This window comes from Eurosta solidaginis, chromosome 1 (genome assembly GCF_040869045.1).
Source record: "Eurosta solidaginis isolate ZX-2024a chromosome 1, ASM4086904v1, whole genome shotgun sequence".
In the NCBI taxonomy this organism is placed as follows: domain Eukaryota; kingdom Metazoa; phylum Arthropoda; class Insecta; order Diptera; family Tephritidae; genus Eurosta; species Eurosta solidaginis.
This window is the reverse complement of record NC_090319.1, coordinates 266068045-266096029: the sequence shown is the minus strand read 5'-3', so window position 1 is coordinate 266096029 and position 27985 is coordinate 266068045. Positions and strand designations below refer to the sequence as shown.

The following is a 27985-nucleotide window of genomic DNA, read 5'->3' as shown; positions in this document are numbered from 1 at the left end:
GAGCCCTGATCTAAACATATTGTCAGGTAAGTATATACACATGTGCATTATTTGCTACACTCATTATATAAAATAATACATCCTTAAGTCAAGCCAATTTTGCTTTGTGTCCAAAATTAATATATCCGCTATTTTGGATTAAGTTATGGCTATGCACTGATTGTTTTGTAATCAAAATGTATCATATTGTTCGCTTTATTTTAGTAGTATTGGTTTCATATCATCGCCACTATGTGAGTGTTCTTCGTCCCATTTAGAGAGCTTTACCATAAATAAGCATTTTTTTTCGTTAATACCTTTTGAACGGCTCAAAATTTTTGTTTTCTGCCTTCAGATTATTAACCCTGAGGTCAAGCCAAGTCTTTTAGGACACGTATTAGCAGTTGACCGCTGTTATAGACTTTTACAATGTATATATATATATATATTTTTGTAAAATATCCAACCATGACGAAAAAATAATGTATGATAGGCAAACAAATTTGTTTGGAATTTCCATTGTTAGTAATAAAAATATGGCTCACTATGCAAAACTTAAAATTTTATAGAAAACATCCTAGACGATCATAAGGAAATAAAAAGAAGATTCAATCTAATGTACATGGACATTAGGGCGGGTCGATTTAAAAATCGCTCATTGCTCTGTGAAAATCGTATTCTAGGGATCAAAATAAGAAACTTTGCCGAAGGAACCATACCTCTAAAACGAATTCTGGTGTCCCCAAATTTGGGCCGAACTTTTGGGTAGGGGCAAATTTTGAAAAATCTCACTTTGACCCATTTAGAGTGCTCCAATCGAGTCCAAATATATGACCGACCCCCACTAACTTTGGAGGCTCGACCCACCGATGCCAGTGGCACACCCCCTGGAACCCCCCCGGGGGTTCACCATACAAACATTTCAAAAAATCGCGGTTTTGCACTTTACATGAAAAAATCAGAGAAATGCCTATGTTTTTTCTTTTTGGAGTTTATTTTTCTCTTTAGAAATTTATTTAGTCAGAACATATGTATGTAAATGAAAAAATGAATTTAACTTAGTAATAGAAAAGAAATTAAAAAAAATTATTAGAAATTAGCGTTTTTACAACCCTTTTAAAACCAAGGCATCACTGTGATGCATTTGCATGTCGTAAACATAGTTGTGTGGGATTTTTATTCAACCGTTTTAAAAAATGAATGTTTCACTGTGACACAATTGCAGATCGTAAAATTGTTTGTGTTGTTTTTTTTAAGCCACCACAAGACACAGCAGGTAGAATTTAAATTACCATTTCATTCTTATTACCTCGTCTCGTAGACCATATATAACGCAACAGCTTTTGTGAATGCATTAAGTCGTTGTTAAGAACTCAAAGTGTGAAGTGCTAATTTCAGGTAAAAAAATATTTCAAAAAAAATAATAAGTGAAGTGACCATTCCAAATCAAAAAGTTTACAATGAATCCACCATCCTCTACACCACAAGATGAAGCAACTACATCAACAACTATCGAAAACCTAATGAGTCATATACCCAAGCATGATGTTACTGTTTTTGGTGTGTCTACTGATTTAACTGATCTTAATTTACCAACCCATCTGGATATCTTGAGATATTATTTTTACTTAAGCGAACGTGCTAAAACAGAACAAAAAAGTTTTCCCATAAATCATTCACTATTCAAGTACAAGATAAGTTGATTGGAATTTGGGAAAAACTTGGTATGGAAATAATCCTGAAAAAAAGTGTATTTAATAAATTGAATAAGTGTATTTAATAAGTTGACAAGTATCAAGAGCAAATCAAGAGAAGAAACAACACCCAACAATTTACAGAGTATGTAAAATATCAAGTATTACAGCTCTGTCGTGTACGGCAGTGCATTATTTTTCAAGTTCATTGGTTGGTCACGATTTCTGGAACCTCGTATACGCAAAATTGTCAATCAAGTAATTAAAGATAATTCATATTATGCGCATTCGGAAAATATCTTGTTATCAATGTTGTTTGATGATAGCAAAGAAAAGCGCGACTGTGCGATCAAGAAAATTCTACGTTATCGAACCGATGTTGACGAGCCAATGGAACTTAGAGTTTATAAAAAACCAGATATAAACTTTAATTGTACAAGTTATACGGGAATGATCAATTTGAATGATATAAATATCTTATTTGAACCACCATTCACTCGTAGCATTCCGTACGATACATTGAAAGAATCTTTAAATCAAGATGATCCACCGTTTAATGATCCAAAAATTCCATCACACATACAAGGAACGGAACGACATGTTCAATTGCTAGCTAGCGTTTCCAAACGGGTTATACCGGAAAATGTAGAGGCTGTTATGTTCTGACTAAATAAATTTCTTAAGAGAAAAAATAGATATTATTATAAATAAATAATAAATATTATTATAAATAAATAAAGAAAAAACAGCCATTTAGCTGATTTTTTCATGTAAAGTGCAAAACCGGCGATTTTTTGAAATGTTTGTATCGTGAACCACCAGGGGGGTTCCAGGGGGTGTGCCACTGGCATCGGTGGGTCGGGCCTCCAAAGTTAGTGGGGGTCGGTCATACATTTGGACTCGATTGGAGCACTCTAAATGGGTCAAAGTGGGATTTTTCAAAATTTGCCCCTACCCAAAAGTTCGACCCAAATTGGGGGACACCAGAATTCGTTTTAGAGGTATGGTTCCTTCGGCAAAGTTTCTTATTTTGATCCCTAGAATATGATTTTCACAGAGCATTGGGCGATTTTTTTGCCTCCCCACAAATCGACCCGACCTAATGGACATATATTAATTTTATCTGGGATATAACAACCTTGGGTTAGACAACCATCAACCTAAGTAGCATTACTCATACATATTGTTTGCGCATATTGTTTTGTCATAAAACAATACGCACTCCCCAGGTATTCATCGGAAACACTTATAGACACGATAATTTGTAAGTGGGTATGTATATACCCATATGCCTAGATAAGCGCTCACGATATACCGTTACATTCACCGATGTACTTGTATGTACAAAATAATGTTTGCATAGCCATAACGTTATCCAAAATAGTTGATATATTTATTTTGGATATAACAAAATTGGCTAGACTTAAGGATGAAACCATCTGCTAAATGAAAGCTTAGAGAAAGCAATTAGAAAAACCGCCGTTTTCGATCCCACATTATTTTATATAATGAGTGTAGCAAATAATGCACATGTGTATATACTTACCGGAGAATATGTTTAGATCAACGCTCATATACCCTTCGCCCTATATGTTGCATGTATATATTCGCCTCGATAAGCGCTTACGATTTACTATTGCATCCCAAAATGTACTTGTATGCATGCAACAAAGGAAAATTTTTCTTTCAACAAAGCGCAAAAATAATCAAAAAAAAATCAAAAAAATCAAAAAAAATCAAAAATAATCGAAAAAATCAAAATGATTACTTCTGATTATTTTTAATTTTGTTTTTTTTTTTCTAATGGTAATCAGTTAGTAATTGCTTTTTTCGGAAAACAATTGAAATAATCATTGGCCATTAAAATAGGCATATAATTAATTGATTACTAATGCTAATTCAAATTTAACAGATCTGGTTAATATTTACATAATTGAGTAATTCTAATTAATTTTAAGTTTTGACAATATAAAATGTTCAGCTAATGGTTACGCACATAGGTTTCACGCACACAACCATTGTGTACCACAATGCACACAACAGCGCTCACATAAAAGCACTTATGAGTACGTTTCAAATGATACCATTAAAGTAGTGACACGTCGTGTATGTAGCTAATGAAAAGCAACGCTACATACTTGTACAGCAATTTTATTTTACTCTTTTGCAAGTACTTATGTACTCGGTATTGGAGTGTAAACACATAGGCCCGTAGTCATACTCGAAATAAAATAGAGTTTTATTGGTTTAAACATGATTCTAAATTAATTATCATTTTATGTCTGTTATAGTCCACTTAAACACTATTTTATCTCTAAAAAAGTATTTTAAATTATAATGACATGAGCGCGATTTAAATTTTTTAAAATAGGTTTTAAGTTGGTGGTCTGCTGTCAAAAGTTGCGAGAAATTAAACAATTTGCTATTTAAACGCGATGAACTTAAACGGAAGTGAAAAAAGGCTTCCGGACAAGCAAATATACGTCAGGAAGTAATTTATTATACCTAGAAAACGTATTAATGTTTCTGACGAAAATTACACAATTTTAAAATGTGCGATGGTTACTTGGCTCCACATATGCGAAATCTTTAATTAAGACTATTGACTATTCAAAGATATTTGTGAGTTTTGATATTTTAGTATCTTTTGAGGAAAAAGTACTACTGATTTTGACATTAAATTTAGAAATAAATATTCAATGAAAGGAATTATTTATCACAGGCGTCGATTTTTAATACACGTCAAAAAATTTCGGGAGAGGTGTCAAATGACGCGTTTTAATTTCGGTAGCAATAATCCGAAGGCGGCAAAGTAATACTTTTACTCTGTCAAGATATATTTTCAAAAAAAAGTTTAAGACTTTCATGTGGTTGATGTAATTTTGGTGATATTGTTGTGCACAGAAAAGAATTAACTAAAAAGGCGTTTGGGCTGATACAATTTTCACCAGTTTCGCAACCGTTTGAGGGTAATTATTCGGTTTTTTGTGTATATCTATTAATAAAAGAACAATTTCTTATTTTCGACTTCTGATTATTGAATTACATTACAGAATTCTTGAATTCAATTCTGCTGGCATTTCCTTTTGTGTCTTCTATTCCCGTTTACATTTGCCAATTCCTCTTAAAAGAAAGCGTGAAATAAAACACGGAATACCACAAGAATTAGCAACAAAAATTTCAAGGACTGCTTGATACAGGCGCTGTTGTACTATACTTCCCTCCTTTATCACCCTCTTAGTCTATGTCATGATCGACTTGAGTTCAATGATTTTCTAATGTAAAAGGGACTTACACTTTGCAGGTCCATGTACTATGGCTCAACATTCCAGGTCACTTCTTTCCTATGGAAAACTATACTGAACTCCCTTTATTTATGCTGACTTTGACGAAGACAAACCTAAATTTGATTTAACCTGATTATCACTGAATGTCCTGCATACTTATTAGAATCGAGATTAGACATATACCTATTCGGCGCCACCTAACATTTAAGGTTTACATCATTTAGGCCGTCACATCTGTCTTAATGCAAACAACTTTTCTTTACAACATTCTTACAAACTATATTGTAACGAATTTACTGCAATTCCCCTTATTTGCAATCTTCTGCTAACGTTCGAATCACTAAACTGTTGAATAAATAACTCTAATATTGAATAATGGAAAAATGGCCTTTATTAAAGTCCTTCACAATAAATAATACTGCTATTGCTAGCCAGATAGCGTCTTAATCAAAACTGCTTCTAGCGCCTCTATTGTTGAGGCCTTTTATACTCTTTGATTTCTTCGTTGCATCTTCTAGACGCTTCTGTTCTAGAATCTACTAGTTGGTTATCTGTTATAATTATAACTACAGATGTACGTAATTATAACTACATATGCGCGTGTGTTTGTGAGCGACACTTCCACAATTATAATTGCATATCTTAGATAAGATATCTGCATGTGTTTGTACGTTGCTTCTCTGCTGCGTGTACGTACATATGTGTAGGCATAATGATTGAATTATTGATGTGCATTCACGTCACTGCTTAGCATCGACTTAGAGATGGCAGTACCCCTTAGTGTTGCTAATATTCGTAACAATATAAACCATTCAACATGAATACGAGTGTATGAGTGAATAGCCTTGTTGCTTCCTTTGCTTTAAGGAGCCCAAATCCGCTTTAACTACCTATTCGTTTATGTGAGATTTAAATAATTTTTAAGAGCGAAATTAAGTAAATTTTCTTTAAATAAGTATGTTCATGTTCACTTAATAGATTGTGCACTCAATTTTAAATTGACGGCTGATAAAAAATAGCGAATTTTTACAAAACGTTTGCTAATAACTTTTAAGTAGAATTGAATGATAATTATCCGCCACCGGATTATGATCAAAACGCGTTTTCAGGTTTTTTTTTTGTCAAGTAAAAAATTACCATTTTTTATACATGGAGTCAAGTAACCACGGTTGTAAGGAACAGGGTGAACTTTTAAAACTTCTAAAAAATTTCTTCATAGCGCCAATCAATGCCTCTTTTTCATGCGGATACCCTGTCCATGCTTATTTTAGCTGATAACTGTGTTTAATATGTCTATTACAGACCAAAATTTTAAATTCCATTTTTAATTTAGGCAAAATTTTAACTAAAAGAGTATTTTAGTCAGCGACTATGATTACGGGCCATAGTACCTCGCATTACAACAAAAGTATCTACTATTTACCTGTACATGCTGGCATTGTTTGTTTCATTTAATGTGAAACTCACTGACGTGCAAGTTGATAGAATTAATGATTTCTCAAAGGCAGCAAATGTGCTTCTGAATTGAAAACCCATTTATCCAAATTGATTTCTTTAGGATTATCACTAAATAATAAATAAAAATATTTAAGTGTTTCACTCATCCAAAAACTTTCCATCATATCACGCAGTCTTGTATTGAATATATTTTTAACATTGCCAATTGAAGTATAACCGTAAGCAACTTTTGTATGCTTTTCAAATGCTTGGAATATATTCCAACCCATATCTTGATAAGTTCTATTCCCCGTTATTGCATAGAAATAATACAAACTCTCTATAAATTCTGGACGTAATAAATTATGAGCATCATTTGGTTTCACATATATATCTTGCTCCTCATTTCCATTTAAAGCAAAATAGGCTATTTCAGGCGCCAATTGTGTTGGTTGGCGCATATATGTTTGATAGCAAGTTTCAAGTAGATCACGTGCAAGCAAATAGTGTGAAGTTGGCATTCCAAATTTGTGTCCCAACAACAGTGTACCGGGTAAATAGCAAGTGAGATGATCCATTTTAGGTTTGAAAACTTTACCATTAATTAATTCGCCAATATAGACATGCTGCTCTTTGGGTGTACGACGCAACAGCTGTGTTAACACACCATCAATTGCGCGCATGTAGTCCACAATGAGGCTGTGGAAAAACGTATAGTGGTAAAACAATTTAGTAAACGTTTTACAATTTAGTAGGATCGGTAGAAAATATTTTAACACGAAATAAATTTTGAAAATTTAATTTCCATAGAATTTAAAATCTACATTGTTGACATTGTTGTAATAATAACATTTGATCTAAATTAATATATAATGTAAGGCGCGATAACTTCCGAAGAGATTGTAGGCCGAGTTACTCTTCCAATTTGCGTTGTTGTTGTTGTAGCGATGACACTCCCCGAAGGCCATGCAGACCCGGTACGTTCCGGTGACAAGCATCATAAAGGTACTAGATCCATGAGGAGTTCGGCGTTGCCAGAGCCCCGCCTGTTAATGAAACAGGATTCGCCACGGGTAGGTGAGGTTGAACAATTGGGTTGGAGAAGCGCTGGCAATCCCTTGAGAGGGCTGCGCTACACAACCGCTTGAATCAATTTGGTATTTTAGTCGCCTCTTACGACAGGAATACCTACCGCGGGTATATTCTAAGCCCCCTAACACGTTGGGGTCGTGCTTCTTTTTGATTTTGCCTACAAATTGGCCGGACGGGGCATACTTGTTTTATGCCGACTCCGAACGGCCTCTGCGAGACAGATGAGTTTTCACTGAGAGCTTTTCATTGCAGAAATACACTCGGAGTGCTTTCCAAACACTGCCGAGGGGCGACGCCGCTTAGAAAATTTGTCTTTTTAATTGAAAAAATTGTTTTAAAGATTTTGACGTTGCTTTGCCCGGGGCGTGAACCAAGCATCGTCGCAATTGTAGGCGAAGCACGCTACCATCACACCACGGCGGCCGGCCGCTCATTTGGCAATGTTTCTGATTTAATTTAAAAAAAGTCGATTTACATTCTACAAGGATCGACTTGGCATAACAAGAATTTTGGGTCCTGAAATAGGTATGACTGAATCAAAGATATCAGCCTAAAAGATATTTAGTGATTTTCCGACTTCGTTCAGAAAATTTTCCGATACGATCCTTAAATGGGTTTTGAAAAGAACCTGAAACTATTATTATATTAGCTTCACAGCCAATGCAGTGCGCTCCTACTATCGACGTTTAAGCTTCTGCTACTTCTAGTGTATATTTGGCTATTTGTGGCAGTTTCTCTGTTATTGCACAAACATTTTTATTCATCAAAATATTAAGCACTAATCACAGTGAATTTAAACAAACTGATAATAAATGAAGTAGTAAATTCTAAGTCAACCGCTTATTTTATTAAAATACAGAATTCGACGCTTCTACTTTATTCAATTGTACAAGTTTCAATAAGTGTAAAAGTGAACACTATACCTATCCTTTGGTAAAGGTAAATTTTGTTTAGCGCATATGTTTTTGTTGCTCTTTAGTAATTCATGCATGCTCTAAAAGCAATGGCCTTGGTAATAGCATGACTGATTTTTATCATAATATATCACCGTGGTGTGATGGTAGCGTGCTCCGCCTACCACACCGTATGCCCTGGGTTCGAACCCCGTGCAAAGCAACATCAAAATTTTAGAAATAAGGTTTTTAAATTAGAAGACAATTTTTCTAAGCGGGGTCGCCCCTCGGCAGTGTTTGGCAAGCGCTCCAGGTGTATTTCTGCCATGAAAAGCTCTCAGTGAAAACTCATCTGCCTTGCAGATGCCGTTCGGGGTCGGCATAAAACATGCAGGTCCCGTCCGGCCAATTTGTAGGGAAAATCAAGAGGAGCACGACGCAAATTGGAAGTGAAGCTCGGCCTTAGATCTCTTCGGAGGTTATCGCGCCTTACATTTATTTTTTATTTATAGAAGAAAGTTTTGTGCACTATATTAACTGGAAAATTGGCTCTTAAGTGTTCACTTTTGTTCCATAGTGTTAGAAGTAAAGTTTTTCAAGGGGCAGCGTACACCCTATTTTTCAAATAAAAATAGCACGGAGGTCCTGGCAGACGATTAGCTATTTCTGTGCCTTATTTCACCTAGGTATGTTCCGGCAAATACATCTGGACATTCAGGCATCAAACTTCAAGGCCTTCAAAAATCCTAACTCCGTTTTATATTAATAACTTTAACTTACAAATCATCCGATTTCCGACCAGTCTGTAACCATTGCTTCAACAAATACTCATAATAAGAGTCACCACGTGCACCCAACGAGATTGTAGCATAATTTCTAAAAGTACCAGTATTGGCATTAATAAATATCGGTACTAGACCATTCGGTTTCTCCAGGGCGTGAACCTTTTCATTCACCGCGTGAGATACCTAAATAAAATGAGAGCAACATTGTAAGTAAAGTTATGGAAAATAATGTTGTATGCATACTTTTTCGTAAATATCAATTTTTGTAGAGCGACTAAGGTCACGAAATTCCAGTTGTATTGTGGTAACTTCGCTGGTCGAACTATCTGGCGACCATTTTGGCGAATGTGCTGACATCGAAGCAAGATTAACATCTGAATATGGTATGCCAGAAGCAGAACGGAAACATGGCAACATGCGATTACCCAACTCAATCTATATAATTAACAAAGTAAATGTGATTATATTATGGTTATTTAAAGTGAAATTTTTACAAGAAAACAAAATAAGAAAATATTCAGCCCTATTCTGCATTTCGACTTGGATTGGAATTTTTTTGATTTGGCAATTTTGGTATTCTGTGTTCCAATCTCTTTCGATCCAACTTCGAATCGTTCGATTTTGCGTATTCTGCATTTCGATCGTAGTTCCGTTTTTCTAAGTTGCAAATTAGTTGGCGGAAAAATATTTTCTTTTTAGTTTTTTATTAATTTATAACAGAATTTTAACAAAAATGTAAGTAAAACTTGTTAAGAAACGTAGAAAGCTTGATGATGATTGTTTTTTATGTTTCCAGGTCAAAAACAACATGTCGATGTCGAAGTCCTTGGACGTATTTGCCCCGTAAAAGTATCTAACACATACTTGAAAGCACCCTTGTTAAGTCGAAAGTTTTTTTTGAACTTAAAGAAGAAAATAAGTCATTAAACTTCACCACTTTTAAGTTCAATTTCTTACAATTCGTCACTCATCTCAAATGGATTACACAAATCTCGCAATATTTGCCTTTCCATTCTCGCCTGGCAATTTTCGTATGCGTTGCTTTCCAACTCTATAAATAATGCCGCGGCTATTGATTCCATTATAATAGACAGCTATAATTTGTGTCTGTTCGTTGGGTCCAGTTATATGCCAAAGCAAGCTGCCGGCGTAGAGGAAGGTGAAGCGAAAACGTAAACAATCCTTGCGGAAAGAATAAATAAACCTTTATAAAGTATTTTAGGCCAGTGCAATGAAATTAGCATCCTTAAAATTCAGAAAATGTCAACTATATTCGTGCAGGAATCCGTTTTAACAAAACTTGGTGGCCTCGGCAGGGAATTGGCCAAAAGAACGACAAAAACACACTTACAATTATGAAAGCACTTCACTCAAAAAAAATATAACACTGCGGCAATATATTGCATTGCTTTTTTTTTTGTACAAAATGGCGTTAATAATAAAATATAAACGTTTTTCAGTGTTTTTTTACAAATTTTCTTTAATTTATTTTGTTCCAATGTTCTTCTCTTTACGATTCCGTCGTAATGCAGAATACCAAACTTCGATTAAAGCGGAGCGTAGAACGGGAACGTAATCGAAATGCAGAATAGGGGTGATTATTTTAATACTAACCGATTTGCTTAAAAACATTTTATCACCACTCAAATGGTAAGATGATAATAGACCGCCCAACACACGTATTGTCACCTCGAATAGATTCACATCGCGATTGATGTCAAATGTGAGAAAATTACTCACCCATTCACGACCTTCGCTAAACTCTAAAAACAATTTAATTTAACAAAAATGCAAGATCAATTGAGAAATTTATAAATTTTAAAAATTAATCAATTCACTGACCATCCTCCAATCCCATTATATACATGGTATCTAACGAATCTACGATAGTCAAACCCAAGCCAAACCAATCGTGAGAGCCTTGCGTTAATGGTTTTAGATTGTCATGACCCCATGCATATTTTTTATAACCATTCCATGAATGTTTAAATGCTGCAACTACAGCACTTTGGCGCTCATTTGTGGCGCCGTGAAAATGTTGCTTCTTTGCTAAATCTGCATTATCCATGTTATTTACATAATCTGTAATTACTTTATTGGTTCCTGGTATTACGCGAGGATTTAGAACAGCCGCTTCCAATGCAGCACGCTCATCATTTTCTATAACAGATTTAACATCCGCCAAGGGACTATCAATACGATTGTCATTAAGATTAATTTCTTGTATACTTATTTTATTAGAAATATCGAGAACTGGAGCTTTCAAAGAATTCAAACTTTGCGCCCCATGAACTTGTACTTTTTTTTCAAAATTGAAACTTTCTTTTTGGAGGCCGTTTTGCGAATCTTGTCGTTTGATCTGTAATAAAGAAAATACATACAAAGAATTATTAAGTTGCTGGACTTTTAAGTATTAAACTGTACATCCGTATATATATTTATGTTATTTGGCAACAAAACTTACACCAAAGCTTGAATATAACTTATTATATATACTTCATGGTCAATGAAACTCAGGTAGATAAGCTACAAGTTATACAAAATAAAGCTATGAGATGCATACTAAACATGAGGTGTGATACTCCCATTAATAATATGATAGAAGCTGCAAACTGGTTGAAAAACAGCTTATATTTTACCACAGCATGAGATTTGTATTTAATATTGTGACGAATATTAGCAACACTAAGGCATACTATCATCTCTAAGCCGATACTAAGCAGTCACATATATCTACATAAACAAATCAATCATTATGTCTACACATATGTACATACAAGAAGCGGAGAGATATGCACAAACACATGCATATATCTGAAATGCTCAAAAAAAGTATGCAATCATCGGTCGAAGTATCACTCACATATACACGCGAATATGAGAAGCTATAAACTTGCATCTGTAGTTTATAGCTGGTAAACAAGTAGTAATAAAAAAATAAATAAATAAACAAGTAGTAAATTCTATAAAAAGAAACGCCTAGAAGTATGCCGACGAGGAAACCGAAGAGTATAAAAGCAGCACCCGCCGAGGCCTGGGGAATCAGTTTGATTTAAGCAAGCTATTGGTTGTGAAGTATCAGTGTTTTTGTGAAGTACTATAATAGAGGCCATTTTGCCTTATTGAATATTGGAGTTATTTATTCAACATTTTAGCGATACGAACCTTAGCAGAAGGTTGCAAATAAGAGGAATACCACTAAAATTCGTTACAATATCAAGCACGGTATATTACCAACAAACCTCAGCGAAAAGCTTATATATGTAAATGATGCACATTCATACGTAATCAGAGAAAACAATCATTTTAGATTACCTCTTTTCAAAACAGATGTGCATACGCAAATTATATTGTGACGAATTTAGTAAAATTCCGCTTATTCCAAACCTTCTGCTAACGTTCGAATCGTTAAAGTGTTGAATAAATAACTCCAATAGCCAATAATGCAAAAATGGTCTTTATTAGACTACTTTGAAAGTACTTCACAATAACACTCAACTTCTCAACCAATAGCGTGCTTAAATCAAACTGATTGCTGACTACTCAGCTTGTGCTGCTTTTATACTCTCCGCTGCTTTATTCGCATACCCCTACTAAGCTCCAGTAATTTCTCGAATTTCATGCTTGGTTACCAGCCATAGACATGTATATTTGTAGTGTGTAACCATATGCGTGTGTATATGTGAGTATTACTTCGGCAGATGGTGAGTATCTCTCTGCTGCCTTGTATGTACATGTGTAAATGATGATTAATGTGTTTCTGTAGCTTGCTTTAATGTTGTTGTGCCTTTATTTAATAATCTTAGGGATGTGAGTATCAATTAGTGATGCTAATATTCGTAACAATATTTTACAAAGGCCTGAAATATTTCAATGAACTTCCTAATCACATAAAAAGTAGTAATAACTGGAATACTTAAAAAAAAGCGTTAACTTAACGCACTGTAAAAACCTTCCAATAAGATAAAGTTGTTTTCTTTTTATTTTTACATGACATATCTGATAATGGAAAAGGTATGGTAATATCGGAAGCAGCAAAATACACTGCATCTGGCCCTAAGGCAAAGAAAATCGTTCGCCACCTGTAACTCCAGACCGTTCCAACAACTAATTTCGCTGGAATTCGGTACTTCCAGCCGATATTTACTGTTGCTGATCGGAATCACTCGCATTCCGACAGCATTAATATAACAATAAAATTATATGATGTGTAACGAAAATAAGGCCAACCAATAGTAGGAGCAGGGGGAAACACGTCCTTTTCAAGCTCCCATTATATGTTGAGCTGTGCCGATCGGTAGCGCCATTACTAAACAAAGTTGACGGGTGATTGGATACACACTATTTCCAACATCCAAATACATGTTTATCTGTGTTGGTTGGAGACTAATACATTCCGGCAGCTTAAAATGGCAATATAATTGAAAAATATATGTTCCAAATTTTGTTGCCTTATGCAGGATGCACTGGGGGATTGGAAACGCGTTCTTTCCAACCTCCCTCAAACGAGTGGCTCCCAAACTCGTCCGTTTGTCACGCTGATCGGAATCACATGGCATTCCTACAGCATATTCAATAGAACTAAGTGATTGTAATAATGACTTGTATTTAGTAGTTTAAGTTTTAGGCCTAAACAGCCGAAATGATAAATAAATTAAATTAAATGTTTATGTTTAATTTATTTAGTCTATGATCAGAAATAATCTTACAGACTAGAAACAAAAGTAACTAAAAACTAAATAAACAACTTATAACTACACAAAAATGTGAAAACATGAATAGGGGAAGCAAATAAAAAAATACAAATAGATATTGCAAATTAAAATTAGAGATAAACTTCCAGAGTGGACTTGAAAATATTTCTCGACAAAGAGAAATCAATAAAAAACCTCATCGAGAGTCTGTTAAATTCAAAATTCAGTAAATGCGCGAAAAATTGGGTCAAAACTACAATAATTAGCCCTGCAAGCACGCAAATAAAATGGTAAAAATGTACGAAGACTCCATTAAACGACACCTTCGCTAAGAGAGCCGGGAACTCCAGAGAGCCAGCGATGAGATCATAGACGAACATTAGCAGATGTACCCTTCTGGATTCGAGAGGTTGGAGATTTATGAGTAAGCAGCGCGAGTAATAGGATGGAATTGAGTCATCAAAGTTTAGTGAATTTAAACAAAAACGAATAAATTTTCTTTGAACCTTTTCAATTCTGGCAGCATAGCTGTTATAGATAGGATTCCATACAACTGAGGCATATTCAAGTTTTGCACGAACAACAGAGGTATGGGCATTGCAACCTTTAGGTCTCACGATCAGCTAATGGTTGCTGTTGTTGTAACAGTACTTCGCCGCATCCAATAGGTGCGACCGATCACAAATTGTCATCAATATCCTCTAACGGGAGTCCAAGGAAACTAGAAGTTTCAACAGGGGTGGACCATAATGAGAGGGGTGTTAGAGGCGTTGGTTCCACACTACAATTAGAGATGGTTGGTGTCATGTGGGGACACAGAATTTAACCTGTTACAGTATCCAGATCAAAGTTGAGCTAGAGTGACTCGCGCTTCCCTGGGGAGTATGCGTTCCTCTTCCGCTAGTTTTGGGTATTGTTCTTTGATTACTGGATTCACCGGTCAATTCCTGGCATAAAGGTCCGACGCCTGTTTGTGGAGTTCGCTGAGGACCTGCTTGTGTGTTTTGGCTTCATACGGCTAAGTTCTCAGGTGCTGCATTTCCTCATAATGCTTACGGAGATTACTCCTTAAGCCCCTGGGCGGTGTTGGCTCATCAATCAGATGTCTGCTGGGATGCCCAGGTTTCTGGGTATTCAACAGGAACGGTTTGGTTAGCATATCATTTCTCTCCCTGATGGGGAGTATTTCGCCTCATTATGTAGGTGGTGTTCTCGGGACATAAGAAGACAGCCCGTGGCGGTTCGGAGAGCAGTATTTTGGCAGGCCTGTAGCTTCTTCCAGTGAGTAGTTTTTAGGCTTGGCGACCATATAGGGGACGCGTAGCATGCAATCGGCTGGCCAATTGCTTTGTAAGTGGTAATGGGCGTTTCTTTGTCTTTTCCCCAAGTACTGCCAGCAAGAGATTTGAGGATTTTATTACGGCTCTGGATTTTTTGTACAATTGTAAATCCTAATCAAACGTCACACCCAAGATTTTGGGGTGTAGGGCAGTCGGTAGCGTAGTGCCATCGACGTGGATGTTCAAAATGGTCGACATTTGGGACGCCGTGTTGTAAATAAGGTCGCGGAGGATTTAGTGGGTGATAATGCCAGGTTTCGCGAGGCGAAATAATTGGAGAGATCAGGGAGGTAGTCGTTTATTTTGTCGCAAAGCTCATCGATCGGTAGGCCTGGGCCTGTGGCCATTATTGTGCAGTCATCGACGTAGAAAACGATAGTAACTCCTTCTGGTGGCGAAGGTAGCTTTGATATGTAGAAGTTAAAAGTGGGGATAGGACACCACCCTGTGGCACCCCTTGTTTAATTCTTCTTGGTTTTGATGTTTCGTTTTTAAATTGCACCGATGCCCGCCGACCACCCAGATAATTTGCGGTTCACCTTTTAAGACATGGGGGAAGGGTAGGCCCTTCCAGGTCTTGCAGTAACGTCCCATGGTTGACCGTATCAAAAGCTTTTGATAGGTCTAGCGCAACGAGTACTGTTCTATGGTGGGGGTTTCGATTTAAACCGCAATTTATCTGGGTGCTAATGGCATTTAGCGCGGTGGTGGTGCTATGGAGTTTTCTGAAGCCATGCTGTTGACAGGCTAGCTGCAAATTTGCTTTTAAGTAGGGGAGCAAAATGGCTTCAAGCGTCTTGGCTACTGGCGATAGGACAGATATCGGGCGATATGACTCTCCTATGCTAAATATGGTAATGCCGTCTGTTGGGAGAACTACAGCGCGGAGAACCTGATAAATCTGCTGCGGATATGTGATATAAGTTCTATATCTAATATAGTGTTAGAAAATAAGGTTCATGCTTTGAATGATATTTTGTCCGAAGCCATGCAAATGTTGACATACGAGAAGAGGATCAACATACAATTGCGAAATAAGTGGTACGACCGTGAACTAACAGTACTACATAAAAGAAAATTTGAATTATATAAAATTGCGATTAGCACAGTTCATTGGGATGATTATAATGCCGCTAAAAAAATATATAAAAAAACTATAATACTTAAAAAGAAGAAATACATGGAAGATCAAGTGATTATTAATAAAGGAAATATGAAATCCATGTGGAAATGTTTGAAAGATGCTGTGGAAACAATAAAGAGCATATTAAAAAAATAGTATTTAACGGTGAATGTCTAGAAAATAGCAACTATATAGCTAATGTCTTGAATTGTTACTTTGTTCAGGGCATAATCCAAATCAATGATAGTATTGAAACAATTGAACTTGTTGATGAAAGTGAAACAACCAACTCGGTAGCAACATTTGAGCTCACCAGTATCGAGTTAGAAGATATAATGAACATAACAAAATCATTTAAAAACAAATATGGCGGTAAAAGCCTATTGTCAGAGGGTGTTATCAAGGACTCTATGGTGTACATTGCACACTTATATAAGGACATTATAAACGAATCGTTTGATAGTGGCATTGTTCCCAGCTGCTGGAAGATATCCACAATAATACCAGTGGCAAAAGTAAAAAACATAATGAAACCTGACGAGCTGCGTCCGATTAATACCCTACCTATTGATGAAAAAATTATGGAAGCAGTGGTGAAAAAGCAACTAGTAGCATACCTAGACGATCATAATATAATCATACCAGAGCAATCAGGCTTCAGGAAAGGCCACTCCTGCGAAACAGCATTGAACATGGTAATTGCAGAGTGGAAAGAGGCTGTTGCTGATAAAAAGGTAGTAGTATCTTTTTTCTTAGACTTAAAGAGGGCGTTTGAAACAATCGATCGAAATGAATTGCTGAAGTTAATTTACATCAATGATATAAAAACTTGCTTGAGAAATTGTAAAATAAGTCTTTTTGCGGATGATGCATTAGTTAGCATTAGTGACAAAAATGTAGATTGCGCTGTCATGAAAATACAAGAAGACTTAAATAATTTATATAAGTGGCTGTGCAGCAGAAAGCTAAAACTTAATATTGATAAAACTAAGTATATGATATTTCACAAGAACCATAATAACTTAATCCAATCTAGTCTGAAAATAAAAACCAATGCAATTGAAAGAGTAGATCAAATGAAATACCTAATAATTGATGAGAAACTAAGTTTCACAGAACATATGAATCATTTAGAGAAGAAATTGCACAGAAAATAGGATTTATGTATCAAACATGTAAGCATATTAGCCAACATCACAAAATATTAGTATATAGATCAATTGTAGAACCACATTTTATTTACTGCCCAACAATACTACTAGTAACAAATGATACGTTAACTAATAGCTCCAAATACAGCAAAACAAAGCCATGCGTTTGATACTAAAATGCTCTTATAGAACATCAAAAAGTATTATGCTTCCTATGTTAAATTGGCTTAGTATTAAACAATTAATCTGTTATACTCTTTGAAGTTTATAAATTACATAACACAGGGAATGTTACCAAATTATCTGAGTGATAGGATACAGTACAATCATGAGATCCGTAACTATCGAACTAGGAGTAGCAGAAATTTAAGACTGCCCAAAGTAAGAACCGAGTTCGCAAAAAAGACCTTAGAATACGTAGGCTATAAAATGTATAATGAACTACCAGCAGATATAAAAGACTGTGAAAACGTTGTTAAGTTTGAAGAAAAACTATTTTTATATTGTAAAAATTTAAATATGTAATACTAGTTAAACAATGAATTTACTCATTTCTTTTTAATGAAATAGTTTTAAGAAACAATTATGAATTTTGTAAATTGTACTATACAATGAATTAGGCTTTTTTGGCCGTAATAAATAAAATAATAATAATAATATGTTAGCTGGTTTCCCAGGCTTTAGTAGCAGGACAGGTTGAAACAAAGAAAGCACGCTTCCCTTGGCGAGCATCAATCAGAATAGGGAGGGCAGAAAAGCGGTTGTCTGTAAAGAATTTGTGTTCGTCCCACTTTCCGTTTTTAAAGTTTATGAAAGCTCGTTTTTCTGTGACGATGAAATCGGCGGTACAACATCTCACCCCTACTGTCTGCCTGCAAGTTTGAATACCATAGATCGTGATGGGCTATGAAATCGCCTAAGATAATGCGATTATTGCCAGTGAGCAAGGCACTGATATTGGGGCGGTATCCACTGGGCAACAGGTGGCAGGAAGGATGTAGAAGTTGATGATTTCTAGGTTTGCATCGCCTGACCGGACAGATAAGCCTTGACGTTCCAAGACACTGTCCCTGCAGCCGATGTCGGGATCAAATATATGATATTGCACAGAGTGGTGTATGGTAAATGCGAGGCCGTCTCCATTTCCGCTCTCGCGATTTTTTCTGTGGACATTATACCCAGAACAGGTCTGCAGAGCAGATCTTGTTGTGCGTTTAGTCTCTTGAATCGCAGCAATGCGGATGTTGTGCCGCTTTATGAAATCGACTACTCTGGGAGTAAGTGGCGGGTGACTACGCCTGGGTTGTGGTCCTGGGACTGGACGTCCTTGGGTAAGCAGGTTTTTTCAACTCACGAAATCTGGATCTATTCCCGACCAAATCTTTGGCGACTTTATTTAAGGCATAAATAAAAAATAATAGTTTAAAAATACTAAAAAAACACGCTTTTATAGCAAACCGAACTAAAAAAGAGAAAATAATTTTCAATTAAAAAGAGTACAATGTGTAAAAGATTAAAATATGCAAAAAGAAGGCAATTGGTAAAAACTTTACAACAACAACTAAGGCATGACGTAGCTGAATGCGTTTGTAACCATTTCAACTATCGTAGGAGTGCGGGTTCGACTCCCACTCCCGGGAGAAAAGGCTTTGAAGAGATTTACAAGGTATAATCGAAACAGCTGTCGCCTTGTCCGTCCTGATTTCACGTTGTTTAAATTTTTCCCAAATTATTAAATAAATTAAAAAGAGTTTATATAACAGTAGTAGAGGTCAAACAATCGTTTATAGTCAATCACCTAAAAATAAAATTATAATAAAATTTGAGTTTTTAACAGAATAATTTAGTTCAGAGTAAAAAGCGTGGGGTGCATTTGACTACATTTCATATCTTTCCTCTCAGATAGTTGCCAATAGAATGATTGTAACATTCAATATCAAGCACCCCACGCTTTTTACTGTGAATTAAATTATTCTGTTAAAAACTTAAATTTTATTATAATTTTATTTTGAGGTGATTAACTATAAACGATTGTTTGACCTTCTACTACTGTTATATAAACTCTTTTTAATTGAAAATTATTTTCTATTTTTTAGTTCGTTTTGCTATAAAAGCGTGTTTTTTAGTGTTTTTAAACTATTATTTATTTTTAATTTTTTAGTTCAAGTAATTTTAAAAGTTTTAGTCGATAGTGATGAAACCTTGAAACGCCACGCAGGGAGGCTGGACGTGGTCTTTCGCCGAAATTGCCAAGGGTCGGCAGATCATTGGCATTATAGACGAAAGCAGCGAAGATGGCAGGATCCCGAAACAACAGTGGAAGTGGATCGAGGCCGCGCTCGCTACGGTGGCCGTTAAGGTTAAAAAGACAACCCTGGTCCACCGCCATCTTACACCGATGCAGGGTGGTTCCAGGGCAATGTCAAGCTAATTGCCTATGACGACGCCAGGTCGGTCAACCTATATAGGACCGCCGTCACGCTGATGGGGGTGGTATATCCGGGCGCGCGCCTCAAGATAGTGGCGGCGCGTGATATCCCCTAACGACCAGGGCTAGAGCCTGGGTTCCAGTGACGCCAACGGACCCAGCTGACATCCTGGAGCTGCTCCAGGAGTACAACCCGCTACAGGTTTGGAAGTCAACCCGGATAAAACCGAGCTTGTTCTCTTCACGAGGAGGTACAAAGTACCAAGTCTTACACCGCCAAGAATTGAGGGTATGTTCTTAGCGTTAAGCGGTCAAGTCAAGTATTTGGGAGTCATTCTGGATAGGAAGCTATTATGGAGTGGCCATATAGTGGAGCGATCCAAAAAGGCAGCAGCAGAGCTGTTCACCTGCAAGAGGGCAATTGGCACCTCTTGGGGATTCTCCCCTAAGGTGACCTACTGTATTTACAGAGCTATAGTGCTCCCGATTCTTCTTTATGCTGCCTTGGTCTGGTGGCCTGCACTAGCTAAAAGTCCCTATCTTAAAATTTTTCAAAAGGTGCAACGGAGTTCGGAGCTCTGCATTACCGGGGCTCTCGGCTCCACTCCAGATTCCGTTACATACATATGTACGTGGATACATAGATAGATACAGGCCAAGCTAATAAAAGCGTGTTAAAAAGGGCTCCAGTATGCTCTTTCGTAGATATGCCATGCATCCACTTCTATCATTAATAAAGGAATGCGTTTTTCCCGTTATGTGCAAGGTTTCAAATCTATGGCCATTTGGGGTGGTCACAAGTTCAATTGACCTTATGTCCGTTAACCTTATGTGACCCCACTATCACATTATTGCATTATCATCGAGCCTTGATACATTAGCAAAGTTTCAATCAAACTTATGGCCATTCAAAGTGGTAATAAGGCCAATTGACCCTATGGCCGTTGACCTTATGTAACCACACCATCACATTAATGCATTGTCATCGAGCCTTGATACGTGTGCAAAGTTTTAATCAAACTTATGGCCATTCAAAGTGGTAATAAGGCCAATTGACCTTATGGCCGTAAACCTTATGTCACCACACCATCACAATAATGCAATGTCATCGAGCAGTGATAGGTATGCAAAGTTTCAAATTAATCAGACTTCTAGCAACCGGTGAAAACTAAGCTCAAAGATTCCGTTACATAGATACAGGCCAAGCTTGAAAATCACAGAATTTCTGATCACGAAACCATTTCATTTGCTTTCAAAGTGTGTAATTCAAATCCTCTGCGGAGAATGATACCCACAATGTGTTGGAAGAATTATTCTGCTGATAACCTCATTTACTTATTAAGAAACTATGATTTCAGCGTATTAAAAAATATGCATCTCAATGACTCGGTTGAATATATAAATACCTGCTTATCACACTGCATGGGTTTATTAACATCAGCACAAGACAGGATAGTGAGGTTGAGAAATAAGTGGTACGATCATGAACTGACCGAAATTAACAAATTAAAAATCCAATTGCACTCACAAGCCAAAAGATCTGGTGAATTTTCGGAATATAATACGATTGCGAAGTATTATAAGAACTAATCAAAATTAAAAAGATTAAGTATATGGAGAAAAATATCGTCTTAAATTCTTCTGATAGGAAATTAATGTGGAAACACCTCAAGCAAGCAGTCAACTTAACTGAGGTGCGTGACAATATCCTGAAAGTGATTGTAAATGGTATAAGATATGAAACACCCGAGGATATAGCTCAAGCATTGAATTCCTTCTTTGTTGATAGTATTGGTGACATAAATCGAGAAATCGAAACTTTGGATAGTGGCGACAGTGTGCAATACACGGTTAGCACATGTCTGAAATTCCAAGAAGTTACGGTTGATGATGTCATATTGGTAGCTAAAAGGTTAAAAAATAAAATCGGAGGAACAAATTTACTATCAGAAGTAGTTAAGGATTCGGTGTCATACATGGGACATTTCTATGCGGATATCATAAATAAATCATTAGTAGAGGGAATAGTGCCCGACGCATGGAAAATATCAACAATAGTGCCAATAAAGAAGGTAAAAAATTCATTAAAGGCAGAAGATCTGAGACCGATCAACACGTTGCCGAATATCGAAAAAATTCTAGAAACAGTAGTAAAAGATCAGCTCATAAGTTACTTGGAAATAATTAAATACTAATTAAAGAACAATCCGGTTTCAGAGAAGGCCACTCTTGTGAAACGGCTTTAAATTATGTAATATCGAGTTGGAAAGAAGAACTAAATCAAAAGAAAAGTATACTTGCGGTTTTTATCGACTTAAAGAGAGCATTTGAAACTATAGACAGAAATATAATGATTAAAAAATTAGAAAAAATTGGAATTAGGGGCAACGAGCTGCAGTGGTTTCAGAGCTTTTTAGGTAACCGAAGACAAAAGACAGCCATTGAGTCGGTTGTCTCGGAAGAGGTATTGACAGGAATTGGATTGCCACAAGGATCGGTTTTGGCACCGGTCCTATTTAACATATACATAAATTATATATCTTCGGCGCTAAAACATAGTAAAATAAGGCTGTTTGCGGATGACGCACTGCTCGAAGTAAGTGAACTTGATATCATGTTAGCTAAGAGCAAAATGCAGGAAGACTTGAACACCCTATACTTAATGTTAATAAAACCCATTTTATGTTCATATCTAGAGCGATGAATAAGGAATCTTATAATATCGAGCTAAAAATAATGAACTCAAACATTAACGAAGTTAAAACTTTCAAGTACTTAGGGGTTCAGATTGATAATAAATTAAAATTTAATGATTATATAGTTGCCAAAATAGGCAAGAAAATTGGTTTTTGGAAAAGGTCATGCAAATTTATCAGTAGAAAATACAAACTGTAAGTGTATAAATCCATCATAGAGCCGCATTTCATATATTGTCCCACAATATTCTTTATGGCCAATGTAACTCAGGTAGATAAGCTACAAGTTATGCAAAATAAAGCTATGAGATTTATATTAAACATGAGGTATGATACTCCCATTAATAACATGATAGAAGCACTAAACTGGTTGAGTATAAAACAGCTCATATTCTACCACAGTATGAAATTTGTATTTAATATTAAGCACGGTAAATTACCAACATACCTCAGCGAAAAGCTTAGATATGTAAATGATGCACATTCATACGTAATCAGAGAAAACAATAATTTTAGATTACCTTGTTTCAAAACAGAAGTGGACAAGCAAAATATATTTTATAAGGGCCTGAAATATTTCTATGAACTTCCTGATCACATAAAAAGTAGTAATAACTTCAATACTTTTAAAAAAAGTTTATTGGAGCATTGTAAAACCCTTCCAATAAGATACAGTTTTTTTTTTCTTTTATTTTTTACATGACATACCGATACTGGAGCGCGAAAAGGGAATGGTAATACTGGTAGCAGCAAAATACAATGCACCCGGCCCTAAGGAAAATAAAATCAGTCGCCACCTGTAACTCCAGACAGTTCCAACAACAAATTTCGCTGGAATTTGGTATTTTCAGCCTATATTTACTGTTGCTGATTGGAATCACTCGCATTCCGACAGCATTAATACAACAATAAAATTATATGATGTGTAACCAAAATAAGGTCAAACAAAATTTGGAGCAGGGGGGATTGGAAACACGTCCTTTTCAACCTCCCAATATATTTTGAGCTGTGCTGATCGGAATCTTCATGCGTTCCGACAGCGTCTTTACTAAACCAAGTTGAGGGGTGATTGGGTACACTTCAATTTCCAACATCCAAAGACATGTTTAGCTGTGTTGATCGGAGACCAATACATTCCGACAGCTTAAAATACAAATATAATTGAAAAATATAAGTTCCAAATTTTGTTGCCTTAAGCTGGGAGCCCTGGAGGATTGGAAACGCGTCCTTTCCAACCTTCCTCAAATGACTGGCTCCCAGACTCGTCCGTTTGTCACGCCAGTAAATATGCTGATCGGAATCACATGGCATTCCAACAGCATAGTCAATAGAAATAAATGATATAATAATGAATTGTACTTAGTAGTTTAAGTTTTAGGCCTAAACAGCCGTAATAATAAATAAATTAAATTAAATTAATAAAAGCGTGTTAAAAAAGGTCTCCAGTATGCTCTTTCGTAGATATGACATGCATCCACTTCTATCATTAATAAAGGAATGCGTTTTTCCCATTGTGTGCAAGGTTTCAAATCTATGGCCATTTGGGGTGGTCACAAGTTCAATTGACCTTATGTACGTTAACCTTATGTGACCCCACTATCACACTATTGCATTGTCATCGAGCCTTGATATATTAGCAAAGTTTCAATCAAACTTATGGCCATTCAAAGTGGAAATAAGGCCAATTGACCTTATGGCCGTAAACCTTATGTCACCACACCATCACATTAATGCATTGTCATCGAGCCTTGATACGTATGCAAAGTTTCAATCAAACTTATGGCCATAAAAAGTGGTAATAAGGCCAATTGACCTTATGGCCGTAAACCTTATGTCACCACACCATCACATTAATGCATTGTCATCGGTCCTTGATACGTATGCAAAGTTTGAAATTAATCAGACTTCTAGAAACCGGTGAAAACTAAGCTCAAAGATTCCGTTACATACATAGATACAGGCCAAGCTAATAAAAGCGTGTTAAAAAAGGTCTCCAGTATGCTCTTTCGTAGATGTGCCATGCATCCACTTCTATCATTAATAAAGGAATGCGTTTTTCGCATTATGTGCAAGATTTCAAATCTATGGCCATTTGGGGTGGTCATAAGTTCAATTGACCTTATGTCCGTTAACCTTTTGTCACCCCACCATCACATTATTGCATTGTCATTGAGCCTTGATACATGTGCAAAGTTTCAATCAAACTTATGGTCATTCAAAGTGGTAATAAGGCCAATTGACCTTATGGCCGTTGACCTTATGTCACCACACCATCACATTAATGCATTGTCATCGACCCTTGATACGTGTCCAAAGTTTCAATCAAACTTATGGCCATTCAAAGTGTTAATAAGGCCAATTGACCTTATGGCCGTTGACCTTATGTCACCACACCACATTAATGCATTGTCATAGAGCCTTGATATATGTGCAAAGTTTCAGTCAAAGTTATGGCCACTCAAAGTGGTAATAAGGCCAATTGACCTTATGTCACCACACCATCACATTAATGCATTGTCATCGGTCCTTGATACGTATGCAAAGTTTCAAATTAATCAGACTTCTAGAAACCGGTGAAAATTAAGCTCAAAGATACCGTTACATACAGGCCAAGCTAATAAAAGCGTGTTAAAAATAAATGTGAGGCGTGATAACCTCCGAAGAGATCTAAGGCCGAACTTCTCTTCCAAATTGTGTCGTGCTCCTATTTCTTTTTTCCCACAAATTGGCGGGATGGGACCTACTTGTTTAAGCCGACTCCGGACGGCATCTGCAAGGCAGATGAGTTTTCAATGAGAGCTTTTTATGGCAGAAATACACTCGGAGTGTTTACCAAACACTGCCGAGGGGCGACCCCGCTTAGAAAAATTTTCTTCTAATTGAAAAAACTTGTTTCTAAAGTTTTCTGATGGTGCTTTTCCCGGGGCCTGAACCCAGGATCTTCGGTGTGGTAGGCGGAGCACGCTACCATCATACCACGGCGGCCACCAAGGGTGGGCATGGACTTCGCAAATATCAGCCATTACGGACATCCAGACTTTCGAAAATGACATGTGTATCGGTGAGTTTTCAGCCGCAATTGCATCTAAACGACAGAGTCGTTACTAAATCTTCAAGGCGAATCCAAAAACAAATATTTAAGCAATAAAGCTGAATAAATACTGAAGTGTAACTAGGTAGTGAGCTTATCAGTTTTACTACGAGTGTTTCACTAAGTGCTTATTCGGCTACAAACAATGAAACGGGGAACCACCTTTCGATTTTCCATATTGGCATATATTAATTTTTATTGTTGCAAACATATCCCATAGATAATTGTTGAGGATTGCACTGTGACCATTGGTATATTGTGCCACCTTCACAGCACCTCATCCAACCCGACTGCCTTGTTACAGCAGTTAATTTTGTTGGCGTATTGTGAAAACTTCTTATACCATTTGCAGAAGTCCCAGCACTACTCTATTGTATTATACCAATCAATTTTTATTCAGTAATATGTAGAACCCTTTTGATTGGGCCCTACTAGAAACACTTATTATTGGTTAAAAGCCACGAATGATAAGATAAATATTCTCAATTTATGTATGCACGTCCGTTTTCAACTTATCATGCCCAATGGACTTTTACATGCATACCTACACATGTACATATATATGTACTTACTTCTTTGAATTCCGGTACATGATTATTTGGCAATGCTATGGGGGGAGCTTGTCCAATTACTGGCAATGCGTTAATATCATTAATATAGCCTGTACCGAGATCGGGTAGAGGTGTAGCAGCAGCAGTGAGTGCTTCCGGCGTCTTTCCTGAATCTCGTTGCTCCTCAAATGGTAAACCACCATTTATTAACCTTTCATTGCGTGTCGTAATTTCTTCATTAGATAAAACAATTACTACTGTCAAGCATATTGCTAATATAGCTACTAAAATAAGATTTCGCTGGCAACGAGGCAGTTGATTCCAGGACTGGTAATAAAATATTAATACAAATGAAACAGTTTAAGGTACCTACATTGAAAGCATATTGTGCAAATATTTATCCCTACCCGCCGTAAACTACGTCGCTGGGGCAGCTTCGAAGTACGATTTTCTTCTTCATTTTCACCTATGCCTGCACCAGACAGAGTTAACGCAACGTGATCACTTTGCTCCATGTCCTCAATTGTGTTCCTGCACTACAAAGTACGCACACGGCACGATCCTAAAAAATCTGGCGGTACCTTTTGTGCTTGCACAAAATCGATTTATTGAAACAGTTTAAAAGCACAACACCAACAACATTCACATATTGCCAGTGACGAAGAACCTTCTTCAGTAGTTCTAGGAAGCAGGCGAATACGGCTGATAGTTTTGATGGTGTAATAACTAAAAAGAAAGTTTCCAATAAATGCACATCTGGAACAACAGATAAATAATTTGGAAAACACAAACCCTTTTGTTTTGCAACCTATGTGGATTGTTTTTTGTATTATCTTCATTTGCTTTGCGCCCAGGGTTGCATTGGGGGGTAGATTTTATTAACCCTAGTTTGGCCGACGATTTTGAAACCTATTTTTGGTTCTACATATTACTGAATAAAAAGTGATTGGTATAATACAATAGAATAGTGCTGGGACTTCTGCAAATGGTATAAGAAGTTTTCACAATACGCCAACAAAATTAACTGCTGTATCAAGGCAGTCGGGTTGAATGAGGTGCTGTGAAGGTGGCACAATATACCAATGGTCACAGTGCAATCCTCAACAATTATCTATGGGATATGTTTGCAACAATAAAAATTAATATATGCCAATATGGAAAATCGAAAGGTGGTTCCCCGTTTCATTGTTTGTAGCCGAATAAGCACTTTCATTCATTGAATGGGACGAGCTATAACATAAATTTCAAAGACCAAATGCTCCATAATGTCTACTTTCAATTGAATAACATGGTATTGCACTATTTGACATTTGTCAAATAAAACAAAAATCAAATATGTACCTGTGCTCGTAGTAAAACTGATAAGCTCACTACCTAGTTACACTTCAGTATTTATTCAGCTTTATTGCTTAAATATTTGTTTTTGGATTGGCCTTGAAGATTTAGTAACGACTCTGTCGTTCAGATGCAATTGCGGCTGAAAACTCACCGATATACATGTCATTTTCGAAAGTCTGGATGTCCGTAATGGCTGATATTTGCGAAGTCCATGCCCGCCCTTGGTGGCCGCCGTGGTATGATGGTAGCGTGCATCGCCTACCACACCGAAGATCCTGGGTTCAGGCCCCGGGAAAAGCACCATCAGAAAACTTTAGAAACAAGTTTTTTCAATTAGAAGAACATTTTTCTAAGCGGGGTCGACATCGGCAGTGTTTGGTAAGCACTCCGAGTGTATTTCTGCCAT

At 36.6% G+C, this 27985-nt stretch overlaps 1 protein-coding gene across 2 annotated transcripts; it reads right to left on the bottom strand.

Moving 5' to 3' along the window:
- Positions 1-2538: 2538 nt before the first annotated feature.
- On the bottom strand, positions 2539-27090 carry alpha-Man-Ib (alpha-Mannosidase class I b). 2 transcript variants are annotated; one of them, XR_010948884.1, is made up of 9 exons: positions 27034-27090; positions 26649-26967; positions 26263-26568; positions 11010-11526; positions 10782-10930; positions 9411-9602; positions 9163-9350; positions 6384-7096; positions 2539-3326 (listed from the first exon to the last, which is right to left on the bottom strand). XR_010948884.1 is itself a non-coding variant. In XM_067760678.1 (8 exons), the coding sequence occupies exons 2-8, from the start codon at positions 26754-26756 to the stop codon at positions 6448-6450; spliced, it is 2109 nt and encodes a 702-aa protein (XP_067616779.1). In that variant the 5' UTR covers positions 26757-26967; positions 27034-27090; the 3' UTR covers positions 3335-6447. The 2 variants fall into 2 exon arrangements, 1 of the variants encoding a protein (XP_067616779.1); XM_067760678.1 differs by lacking the exon at positions 2539-3326 and having other exon boundaries at positions 3335-7096.
- Between the last annotated feature and the right edge of the window lie 895 nt (positions 27091-27985).